The 12,492-nt window shown below is 38.3% G+C and overlaps 1 protein-coding gene across 3 annotated transcripts in view; it reads right to left on the minus strand.

Moving 5' to 3' along the window:
- Nucleotides 1-12,492, minus strand: part of SMC3 (structural maintenance of chromosomes 3) — a 53,021-nt gene that overhangs the window by 31,286 nt on the left and 9,243 nt on the right. Inside the window, exons 3-8 of one of the 3 annotated variants that reach the window (XM_073354389.2) lie at nucleotides 11,592-11,630; nucleotides 10,648-10,715; nucleotides 7,346-7,417; nucleotides 7,084-7,163; nucleotides 4,506-4,584; nucleotides 2,738-2,855 (exon numbers count right to left, since the gene is read on the minus strand). In XM_073354389.2, the coding sequence (XP_073210490.1) occupies nucleotides 2,738-2,855; nucleotides 4,506-4,584; nucleotides 7,084-7,163; nucleotides 7,346-7,417; nucleotides 10,648-10,715; nucleotides 11,592-11,630 (456 nt within the window). Of the gene's footprint in view, nucleotides 1-2,737; nucleotides 2,856-4,505; nucleotides 4,585-7,079; nucleotides 7,164-7,345; nucleotides 7,418-10,647; nucleotides 10,716-11,591; nucleotides 11,631-12,492 lie in introns of those variants that run through there. The other 2 variants (XM_073354390.2, XM_073354391.2) reach the window with 2 other exon arrangements.

The following is a 12,492-nucleotide window of genomic DNA, read 5'->3' on the forward strand; positions in this document are numbered from 1 at the left end:
CATACATAACCATAATTTCCCAAACAGTTCCCTTGAGCAGTTGATGAGGACTTTGAATAATCATGTCAATATGTTGCTATTAAACAGAATGTTTTACAGGCTTTCCTGAATGAACATGAAGCTGCACTGAAGAGTCTTGTTTAATACACTGTTTTTGAAGCCTGGTATAAATACAACTAAATTACATAAATGAACCAACCAACTTTCAAAATCTTTAAAAAAAGAGTCAGGAATTTTCAGTAAACTAGATCAGTATTTTTGTCTGTGTTGGACTGTATGACTGCACAGACTGATGCTTTCTAAAGGCACTCTTGTCATCTACAAATTAGCAACATACATACATCAAAAGTATTGGGCAGGTACTATTTTGGATGATGTAAGGATCGTTGTGTTTAAATTGACTTTGGTGTTAAATTCTAATACAAATCGATACCATAGGTCATTTTCAATGCATGGCAATTTTTGATACGTCTGAAAAATAAATGCTAATTCTACTTATAGCAAAGTCTTTTGTAAGTAAAAAAAAAAAATTTACATTTAGTCAACATGAAGATCATGAAAAGACAAAGGCCAGACAATTTGGAGATAGAGCTGTCTGTCCATTGAGTATTCCTGAATTGTTGGGGATTGTGTTTTGGATGTAAAGGTTGAACCTCTCTAGTCCGGCACCCTCGGAACCTGATTGGTGCCGAACCAGAGAATTTGCTGAACCACAGCAGGTCAATGCAGAGTGCCAGTGGGTCTCCATAGGCACGGGAAGTGGAGGTGCGGGGGGGTGCTACAGCACCCTGAGGCTTTGCAACCAGCGTGGTCCCCCGCCGCCACCCAGGGTCCCAGCCACTGGCCCCCTGCCTGGGGGCTCTACTGCCAGCCCCTGGTCCTCGTCCTCCCTCCCGGAGCCTGAACACTGCAAATCAGCTGTTTGCAGCGCTGCAGAAGTGCTGGGAGGGAGGAGGAGGTGGTGGTGGTGGTGGTGGTAAGTGCAGGGTCACCAGCGCGCAAGAGGCATGGAGGGAAGGGGGAGCTTGGCACCGTTGGATGCTCCACACCTACTAATTTTTCCCCATGGGTGCTCCAGGCCCAGAGCACCCATGGAGTCGGCGCCTATGCTGGAGCATAGATGTTGCCAGACCAGGGAGTGACGGATTACAGAGGTTCAACCTGTATAAGAAAATGGGTAAGATAGGGAGATGAGAGGGAGAATGAGATAAAGATATCAGAACGTGAATTGAAAGTGTAACTGTTGCCTTAAAACCAGGGGCCATGTACTCCCTTGCATAATGAGACCAAATTCCATGACAACCACAGCTAAATCCAGCTGCAACATTGATCTATTCTCTCACCACTCCCCACCACAAATGCACACAACTATGGCTCTTAGCTGAAGTCATCCATTGCTGTAAAAGCAGTCAATCATTTCCGAGGATTTTTTTTTTGCACAATGCTCATCAGGCAACCTAGCTCCAGTTCCCAGGCCTTGAATACTCTGATATGGTCCAGGCAGCCAAAAACTCAGAATCCCCCCGCTGCATGTATACCAGTGAAGGGGTCAGCTAGAAGCCATTTTCATAGATTTGGCTCCTGGGCCTCAGCTGCTGCTGTTGTGCTTTTCAGACAGTCCAACATGCCAGCCTGCACTTCTAGCTCCCCCACTCCTTAAGTGCAAATTAGGCTCCAATTCTGGCTCCATGGAACAGTGCAGGGAGAACATACAGTAATCCAATTACCTCCCACTCATGGGGAAAGCTAGAGAATAAGTGACAGCTGCAGCCAGGACCAGCTAGGACAGGGATTCTCAAACTGGGGGTCGGGACCCCTCAGGGGGTCACGAGGTAATTACGTGGGGGTGGTTCCGAGCTGTCAACCTCCACCCCAAATCCCGCTTTGCCTTCAGCATTTATAATGGTGTTAAATATATGAAAAAGTGTTTTTAAATTTATAAGGGGCGGGGGGTCGCACTCAGAGGCTTGCTACGTTAAAGCAGTCACCAGTAAAAAAAGTTTGAGAGCCACTGAGCTATGGAAAGAAGAACCAAACACTGGAAGTCTGTTTATAGCAAGAGTGAATTCCATTGTAAAAAAAAATTTTTTTTATTTCTGTGGCATCTTGGGAAAAAGTGTCAAATTCTGCATTTGTGGAGTCCATAGGTGCCTGACTGAAATGAACGGGGAAGTTCACAAAATTTAGAGGTATTGTTTCAGGATTCCTCAGGAAGACATCAATGCCAGTTTGCATGTACAAGTTATGTCCACAAATAAGGGCTAGAAATGTAACTTTTAGGAAGTGAAAATTGACTCTGGAACACAACCCGGTAGCAAATTTCATAGCTGAATATATGATACTCTAGCCCTAACTCTGAATTTTCTGGCTTTTTTAAGTTTGTAAGCATCATAACCCAAGCTTTTTTTAAACGTTGTTTATTTTAGCAGTGCCAGTGGATAAATATTTCCCCTCCCACTGTTTTGGTGCAGCATTCTGTGTACTGGTTAACTGCCACCTGCAACCTAGCAGTAGGTTACATGTGCAGATGTTCTATAGAGTTTGTAAAGCCCTTTGGAATCTTTGGAGTGAAAGAAAAAAATTAAAATATTAAATTTATCAAACATTTACAAATAAAACTAAAGAATTAATTTTAACAAGCAAGTTATAAACCCTGAAATTAGTGGAACGATGCTAGCATGAACTAGGACATTCCTTATATAAAAGAAACACAGGGGATAAAGATAACTATTTTTACCCGTTTCTTTCATTAAGGAAATACTTTCTTCTTTACGCTCATCATACACTCTAGTACCAGCTACTTCTCTTAACAACTTCAGTCTCTGAGAGTCAGGAGCTGTTGCCATCTGGTTGATCTAAGAATTCAAGAAAACAAAGTTACAAGATTACATTTTGAACATCATGTTCCTTATATAGTAATAATGATCAACATCCCATAAGAGATCTAATATGGCGCATGTCTCTTATAATTGTTTAATTACAGCAGAACTTCATTAATTCTCATTTAGTTTACCAACAGACCTGATAACTCTTTTCAGTCAGGTATCATATGCTTAAAATCAAGCTAGTATGAAACATTCAGCTGAAAACCCACCCTGCCCAATTTCTGATATATACTTGCTTAAGGATACAATTCTTCAGGACTGGGTTTTTTCAGGAAGATTAAAAATTCTCATTTACCCTACTTTCCCCCTTTTGACACATGAATTACTTTTTAAGAGACAGGAAGTTGTATACTTTTATGAATCTGCTTGTAATTCATTTTTATTAATTTTCAAATGCTAGCAGCATCAGTCAGTATTTCTTGGACTTCAAAGGGAGAAAATACATCAGCTTAACGGATTTTCATAGAAACTTAACTATGCGCATTAATATTCTGCTGCAGCAAGACTACCTCTTACTTTCCCTATCTCCATAAGGCCATGTACTTCAACACATCATGTCAAAAATAAAAAAACACAACCACCAGCTCACACTGCTGTCGTCCTTCACACCACCAGCACCTGGCGCTCTAACATTACTGAAATGGTGTATGGGCTTTAAATAATTAATACCATGCCAGGTTCACTATTCTTCTCTAGAACTTTACCATTCTTCATAAGAATTTTAGTTGTTCCATCTTTATGGTATGCTTGTAGATAAAGGTTTTCAATTTATGCAGAGCATGAAGACTAGTCTATCTACTTCGACTTTTAACCGGTGATAGGATCCACGTTGGCTGACTCCTGCACTAGCACAGAGTTACTTTCTAACTCAAGTTTTTTATTTGTTCCTCAATTTGGCAAATTCAGTGCATAGCAAAAACATATCCTGTGTTGCTAAATGGGAATTATTAATATTGCTCTTATTTTTTCAGTTTTTCTGGTCAGTCAAGTACTTGCAGATAAAATGAGTTTTTCAGTAATTGGTCAAGAGAACTATGTTTAGGATTGCGAAGTCAAATTCATGAATATAGACAATTGGCAGATTCAGCCGTTAGACATGATATTAAACGGGTCTTGCCCCACAGTGAAAGTCAAACAAGTTCAATACTGACAATTCTGTAAAACGTTCTGAACTGGAAAATATAACATAGAAATACAAACAAAAAATGGTTCTAATTATTTTCAGGGTTCTTCTTGGAAGTCAAGGATTTCGAAAGCTACACTGATACGCCTGTTATGATTCAGTTTTCTCTGTACTTAAATAAAGCTGGTAGATTACAGCAACATTATATGTGGGAACACTTATAAAATAGGGGCTTCTAATCAGAATGATGGAGGAACACAATTACTTTTCTTTATAATTACAACTACTTTATTTCTATATAAAGGAGCCGTACCTTGAGGAATCATTTTCAAAATAAGAATGCACAGGAAGAATTAGTCATTTCTACATTGTTTAAAAGTAAAAAGAAAGCCTGATTATTCATTTGCAATAATTAAGTTAAATTATAGTCCTCCAAAAAGTCTGAACTTTCTTTATAAATGAGTGATTTAATTTTGCTTTGTGATAACCAATCTTACCTTTCCTTGTTTGACAATATAGTAGGGATTACTGCGAGAAAACCCAGCACTTTCAAGAAGGTTCATCACATCATTTTTCCTGTAAATAATTTCTCAAATAGTAAGTATATTTTTAAAAAACTACATATGACAAACATGACCACTCAACAAATTCAGCAAAACAGTACTAAACCTACATATATGAAAATTGCACGTGGTGCACTCTCCCCATTACGGTATCTCTTCAAATAAGTTTCTGTATATGATCATGTCTAATCATGTACTAAAACCTAAACTGATAAACAATCAATGAGAAAATAAAAGCAGAAAGAAACTAAGCAAGACATATGGGGCTGGGAAGAGATTACAACCAAGAAAGGTACCCCACACCACCAACAGACTAGTACAGGTAACTGAGAAACTGATGCCACAAATAATTTGGAATTTAGCATAAGATTTTGCTTCTTTTCTTCTCATTTTCAGTTATTAAAAGCAAGTTGCTGAGGATTATATAATTAATGCAACAACATTAACACTATCCAATAATTAGTTAGGTCAGCTGATGACTCCTAAAACACCGAAAGGAAGTGATAAAGTAGTATGACCATTTGGACGAGTGGAGACATCAGCAAGTATTAGCCATACTGAGAAGAGCTGAGTTGTCAGAAAAATTGTAAAGCCATAGTTTAGTTTAACATAGGTATTTTAAAATAAAGTGTCATATGTCAAGATAGCTCATATTAGAATTTTACAATTAGTTTCGTTCAATTTTGGTGAAGAGGAATCTACCAGTTTTACCGGGCAATTTAAACATGAAGAGGTACTAAGAATAAAAATATACTTATCTCTGGCTCTGTTGGCCAACTTTGTCTTCGTGCCTGAACAATAAAACTTAAACAAGAGAAACAAGATACTATATTTTCTTTTCTGTGAGCCAAATTTTAAAAAGGATTTGTATTGCTAATGCATTACTGTGGTTTAACTCACTAATCTTTCGACTCTGAAGGCTAAGATTCAAATTTTGGTAAAGTCAAGTCTTTTCTAGACTGTACTTATTCACATAATCCCTTGCCCCATTAATGTAGCAAGATTCGAAGTGTCCAGTCATGAGAAAGAGATGCCTGGAATAGTTGGTGAGAACTGAGGACTACTGGTAAAGCAAGTTTAGAAAGAATACACAGTGCCCATGCTATGACTGCCTTAAGCTAGTAATATTAATCCTCATTTTCATGAGCATTCAAATTCATCTTTAAGTGTAAAAAAAGTTTCAGAGAAACTTTTCAAGTTTACAGGTGATAAGAATGGCCCTTAAACTTGACAGCCTTCAATCTCTAACACCAATGCGGGGGAAGCTGAATTCAGATAAATGAAAAAACTCAAGTGATTTATCATCTAACCTTCCATGAGTAAATAAAGTTTCATGAAAAAAAAAAATGTGCATATACACATATGCACTCCCATAAAATCTCTCTACTGGATTCAATAGGAGGAGGGGGAGGAGTATTGCTGTTTGCATGCAAGTTGGAGTGTGTTTTGAAATACTTTTATCACTGTATAAAGGTTTGTTTTTTCAATAACTATTTTCTTCATACACAGATCATGTACAGGAGTTTGAGAGCACAATTGGAAACACCAGACAAGGTGCTCCACATCGCCACCAATCATACCAAATATGCCTCTCTCTCGGCAGCTGTACATTCCTGGTGACAAAGGAGGATAAGAGAAGGCTTCAAGTGCATAAGTGGTTGGGATCAGAGGACTGGGAATGAAATTCTGTGCTATTTACAACAACCTGTACAATTCCACTAACTTCACAAGGTAGTTGTGTGGAACAGAAGTAAGTGCAGTTTGGTGCTAAAGCAGAAAACCTTGCCTTTGAGGAGATGGGAATGGAAAGAAGATGGAACTACTTTGTGGAAGTTTGAGGTATGCTAGTTATATGTAGTCTTAAAACTACTGAATGCCATGTGCCTAGGAATAAAAAAATTAGTTAAAGGAAAAAAAAACTTGGCATATAAAAAAAGTTATTTCAAAACAGATTCCAATTTAAAAATAGAAAAGTATTGTTCCTTCCATTGAATCTAGTGGAGTTCTTCTCTTCCTGTCCTTCGGCCTCAACATACAAGCACTAGCAGGAATAGTGAACTTCCTACTAGGCCTAGCCCCACTGAACAGGCCTAATGGTAAGAATTACTCTTGAAGAAGTATTTATAGAATCAGACCCCTAACTTGTCATGCAGGAAATGGCATCTTCATGTTCAAACTGTACAAATGGTAAATATTTAAATTTCAAAATAAATGTCAATTTAGTTTTTTTTAAAAAGAATGGTGACTTTTGGAAATACACAGAAGTTTTCTTTTATGAAATTAAGTGGGTATCAAATTCAGCCCACTCACACAGTTCAGATATTATATAAGGACTAAAAATAAAGTTTTATTAGCAGACTCTATTAGTATTAAATATTGCTGACAAAGGAACTCATATGTTATAAATTAATTCAATCTAAAGGTAGGAATAAATACACATGCTGAATGATTCCACCAAACTTCACAATATTATGTATTCAGTTCATTTTGGGGGAGGAAAAGTAGTACCTACGTCACCATTTTCTTGTCTAAGAAATACTGGTCCTTTTTGGCTCCAATAACTCTGCGAAGTGAAACTTCCTCTTTATCAATCTTAAGAAAAAGAAAAAGCACAAACTCAACTGCCTGTGATAGTCATTTATGATTAATCCACAGTATTTACAGTATTTTCCACTAAGAGTGAACCAAAAGGTAATTACTTTAACGAAGATTTGAATAACTAAGGCTGCAGTCTAATGAGAAGATGTGTTTTCTAGAAAAGTTTTTAAACTTACTGGTAACCTGTTGTCTGAGTTGTCAAAAATAATTTCCACAAATGCTGAAATAACACGAGGACCTGTGCCTTCCTAAAGAAAAAAAAAAGATATTTATTTTGGTTAGATTACTCCCTCTTTAAATTGATTTTAAAATGTATATTTTTCTTGATTTCTCAAAGACTCCGAAGTAATTTATATACACATTACTTATCTGACAATTTTCAAACTTACATTTCTGAAAATAAACTTGAAATGTATACAGCTCAAAAGGTCATATGGACATTTTGCCCTCTGTCTATAGTGCAGAAATTATGTAATATGTATAATAATCATGTGCCAAAATGACAGGTTTCAGAGTAACAGCCGTGTTAGTCTGTATTCGCAAAAAGAAAAGGAGTACTTGTGGCACCTTAGAGACTAACCAATTTATTTGAGCATAAGCTTTCGTGAGCTACAGCTCACTTCATCGGATGGATACTGTGGAAAGTGTAGAAGATCTTTTTATACACACAAAGCATGAAAAAATACCTCTCCCCACCCCACTCTCCTGCTGGTAATAGCTTACCTAAAGTGACCACTCTCCTTACAATGTGTATGATAATCAAGGCGGGCCATTTCCAGCACAAATCCAGGGTTTAACAAGAACGTCGGGGGGGGGGGGGGGGGGCGCGCGGGAACAAGGGGAAATAGGCTTGAATAGAGACTGGGAGTGGCTAAGTCATTATGCAAGGTAACCTAAGTTAATTGTATCCAATTTGCGAATGAATTCCAATTCAACAGTTTCTCGCTGGAGTCTGGATTTGAAGTTTTTTTGTTGTAATATCGCAACTGTCATGTCTGTAATCGCGTGACCAGAGAGATTGAAGTGTTCTCCGACTGGTTTATGAATGTTATAATTCTTGACGTCTGATTTGTGTCCATTTATTCTTTTACGCAGAGACTGCCAGTTTGACCAATGTACATGGCAGAGGGGCATTGCTGGCACATGATGGCATATATCACATTGGTGGATGTGCAGGTGAACGAGCCGCTGATAGTGTGGCTGATGTTATTAGGCCCTGTGATGGTGTCCCCTGAATAGATATGTGGGCACAGTTGGCAACGGGCTTTGTTGCAAGGATAGGTTCCTGGGTTAGTGGTTCTGTTGTGTGGTATGTGGTTGCTGGTGAGTATTTGCTTCAGGTTGGGCGGCTGTCTGTAGGTAAGGACTGGCCTATCTCCCAAGATTTGTGAGAGTGTTGGGTCATCCTTCAGGATAGGTTGATAGGATAGATCCTTAATAATGCATTGGAGGGGTTTTAGTTGGGGGCTGAAGGTGACGGCTAGCTTACCCATAACTATTTTACATTTGGGGACAATGTATACCTTCAGATCAGCGGCACTGATATGGGTACCCACATGGCCCCACAGTATGCCAACATTTTTATGGCTGACTGAGAACAACGCTTCCTCAGCTGTCGTCCCCTAACGCCCCTACTCTACTTGCGCTATATTGATGACATCTTCATCATCTGGACCCATGGAAAAGAAGCCCTTGAGGAATTCCACCATGATTTCAACAATTTCCATCCCACCATCAACCTCAGCCTGGTCCAGTCCACACAAGAGATCCACTTCCTGGACACTACAGTGCTAATAAACAATGGTCACATAAACACCACCCTATACTGGAAACCTACTGACCGCTATTCCTACCTACATGCCTCCAGCTTTCACCCTGAACACACCACACGATCCATCGTCTACAGCCAAGCTCTGCGATACAACCGCATTTGTCTCTGTCTGAGGGGTTGGAGCAAACGCCTACAAGATCTCTATCAAGCATTCTTACAACTACAATACCCACCTGCGGAAGCGAAGAAACAGACTGATAGAGCCAGAAGAGTTCCCAAAAGTCACCTACTACAGGACAGGCCTAACAAAGAAAATAACAGAACGCCACTAGCCGTCACCTTCAGCCCCCAACTAAAACCCCTCCAACGCATCATCAAGGATCTACAACCTATCCTGAAGCATGACCCAACACTCTCACAAATCTTGGGAGACAGGCCAGTCCTTGCCTACAGACAGCCCCCCAACCTGAAGCAAATACTCACCAGCAACCACGTACCACACAACAGAACCACTAACCCAGGAACCTATCCTTGCAACAAAGCCTGTTGCCAACTGTGCCCACATATCTATTCAGGGGACACCATCACAGGGCCTAATAACATCAGCCACACTATCAGAGGCTCGTTCACCTGCACATCCACCAATGTGATATATGCCATCATGTGCCAGCAATGCCCCTCTGCCATGTACATTAGTCAAACTGGACAGTCTCTATGTAAAAGAATAAATGAACACAAATCAGATGTCAAGAATTATAACATTCATAAACCAGTCAGAGAACACTTCAATCTCTCTGGTCACGCGATTACAGACATGACAGTTGCGATATTACAACAAAAAAACTTCAAATCCAGACTCCAGCGAGAAACTGCTGAATTGGAATTCATTTGCAAATTGGATACAATTAACTTAGGCTTCAATAGAGACTGGGAGTGGCTAAGTCATTATGCAAGGTAGCCTATTTCCCCTTGTTTTTTCCTACCCACCCCCCCAAGACGTTCTTGTTAAACCCTGGATTTGTGCTGGAAATGGCCCGCCTTGATTATCATACACATTGTAAGGAGAGTGGTCACTTTAGATAAGCTATTACCAGCAGGAGAGTGGGGTGGGGGGAGGTATTTTTTCATGCTTTGTGTGTATAAAAAGATCTTCTACACTTTCCACAGTATGCATCCGATGAAGTGAGCTATAGCTCACGAAAGCTTATGCTCAAATAAATTGGTTAGTCTCTAAGGTGCCACAAGTACTCCTTTTCCATGTGCCAAAAGAGTATCATATCCAATTTTCTGCTGCACCGTTGTAGACATTTAATGAGGTTGAAGATATGGAATTTCAAATATTTTTTAAAAATCAAATATTGATTATATCAGTAAGTTGTAGTACTGCAACTTTTTTGACTGACTGTATTATGGAATAGTTAGGTCTATAAGCTGAAAAGGTAATTGCCTACTAAACAGTGAAATGCATATGAGAATTTTGTACTACTTAATTAGAAAATCAGTGGTTCCCTTGCCATGTTACAAAAAGGCAGAATTATGTTAATTTATAGCAAAATAACTTCTGCCAGGAGGCAGTGAGGAAAAGCTGCTATACACACTTTCAACAAGAGCTGTTTTTAAGTCTTTGCTTTTCAGTGAGTTGCCTACTTTACAACAACAAAACACATATTACATAATTTTGTTTTGTTTTAAAGTATCTTCACTTACATGCAACAAAGCCAGTCTCTGCTCTGGGCGAAGATGACTAAACTCATCACTGAGGACAAACTGAATTGCTGTAATTTAAAAAAAAAAAGAGTAGTAGTACAAAAGGTCTGTTCTTTCTTTTAAGAGCAGTACTCAGTATGTTTCTTTATAACCAAATTGTATCCTTCTTTAGTTCATATATTAAAAGTAACATAGAAGCATTAAATCAGTGTCTCACTTTTTAAAATAAACTGTTCTTGGGTCTTGGTCATTTGGCCTTGTCTATGCTAAATGTTGCTCTGAAAAATTTTCCATTGTTGCCAACCCCAGATCAATGAACTGTTGAAATAACAGTAATGTAAACAGTCACCAGGATTTGCACCATGTCATGTAGACCTGCTCAGAGCAGGTTTAGAATACACAGTACTTAAAAATGCAGGAGGCACTTGGAGCTTTGTATATACTACCTCCACCACCACCACAGCTGCTATCAGTCAAGCAACACTGGTGTTAGAAAAGGTGATAAATATTTCCCAAAAAGCCACATGTAGATGTAGCCTTGAGACAGCATAAGTGATAGTAAGCAATCTACACTATATTGCTCGTCGCACAAGTTACAGTCAAAAATGATAAAGCACAATGGGGAAGCATCACAACTGCCGAAGACTCACAGAACAACTACCTGATCTCACCTAAAATACTCTGATGTTTGTTTTTATGACACAGACAACTTAGAATTTACTCAATTAAAAGTATTAAAAAAAGTCGCTGGTATTACACTTGCCTGATTTTCCTGTCTTCTTATTTTTAAAGACTTCCCCACCCCTTCCCCCCTCTTTTGCAATGTGAAAAAAATACACAAAGGAAACTTAATATTAAATAAGTGCATAATGTAAAACTGAAAGAAAAAAAGTTTACAGCTTTTCAATCATTTAGTTGTTACATGTAGCAACAGTAATACATACCATAGAAAAAGTTACTTTTCCCAGATCCATTTCTTCCCACTAAACATGAAAGGTAACAGGTATAAATTCAGAAGTTTTCATGAATTTAAATAAATTAAATGGTATGGCAATACATGAAAATTCAGCAATGAATTTAAGAATCCAACTTTAGTAGATCTAGACAAAATACAACCTTCTAGGAATCAAAGCATCTTTTACAGGATGGATCAGGGAGTCATTACCTGAACAAGATAGAATGGCGCCTAGCCCCAGTTCCCTCCTGCCCCAAAACAGAGACATTACTGTGATCTACAAAACCTATGATAGAGCATTTTATACCCCAAACATTTATGATATTAAACCAATCCAGATTATTATAATAATCATTCTCTGTATTTTTACTACTAACTTTTGGCCAGGTTACATCAATTTTAACCCTGGATCCATTTCTTAGATCCTTCAGTTTCAATCCCTCATATTTTACAAGATCTTGAGACTGATCCACACATACAAATATTTAAGTCCTCAACTTGCTGATGCATTCATTTCTTTGCACCTGACAAGAAGAGTACAGCTTTAATTATATTTAACCAGCATTGAAACTATTAGTATAAGCCAACAGGTCTACACCAATACATATACAATAGTTTCCTATAATCAAATCAACACCTGTGAATATTCCTATCACATTGATATGACATTTTAAGAGAGAAATAATGGTAAGACAACATTTTTCTTTTAAAAACAAATGTCTGGATGATTTTTTTTTAAACTCTCATTGAGGTGAGACTCAAGATGTATGTGACATAAGCAGGCACAGTGTCATTTAACAAATTTTTTTAAATGTGCACGAATGAATTCACTTAGCCCTTTAAATATACAATTAAATTACCAACAGCTCATTTCTGATAGATTTTGCACT

The sequence above is a fragment of the Lepidochelys kempii genome, chromosome 7 (genome assembly GCF_965140285.1).
Source record: "Lepidochelys kempii isolate rLepKem1 chromosome 7, rLepKem1.hap1, whole genome shotgun sequence".
Classification (NCBI taxonomy): Eukaryota; Metazoa; Chordata; order Testudines; family Cheloniidae; genus Lepidochelys; species Lepidochelys kempii.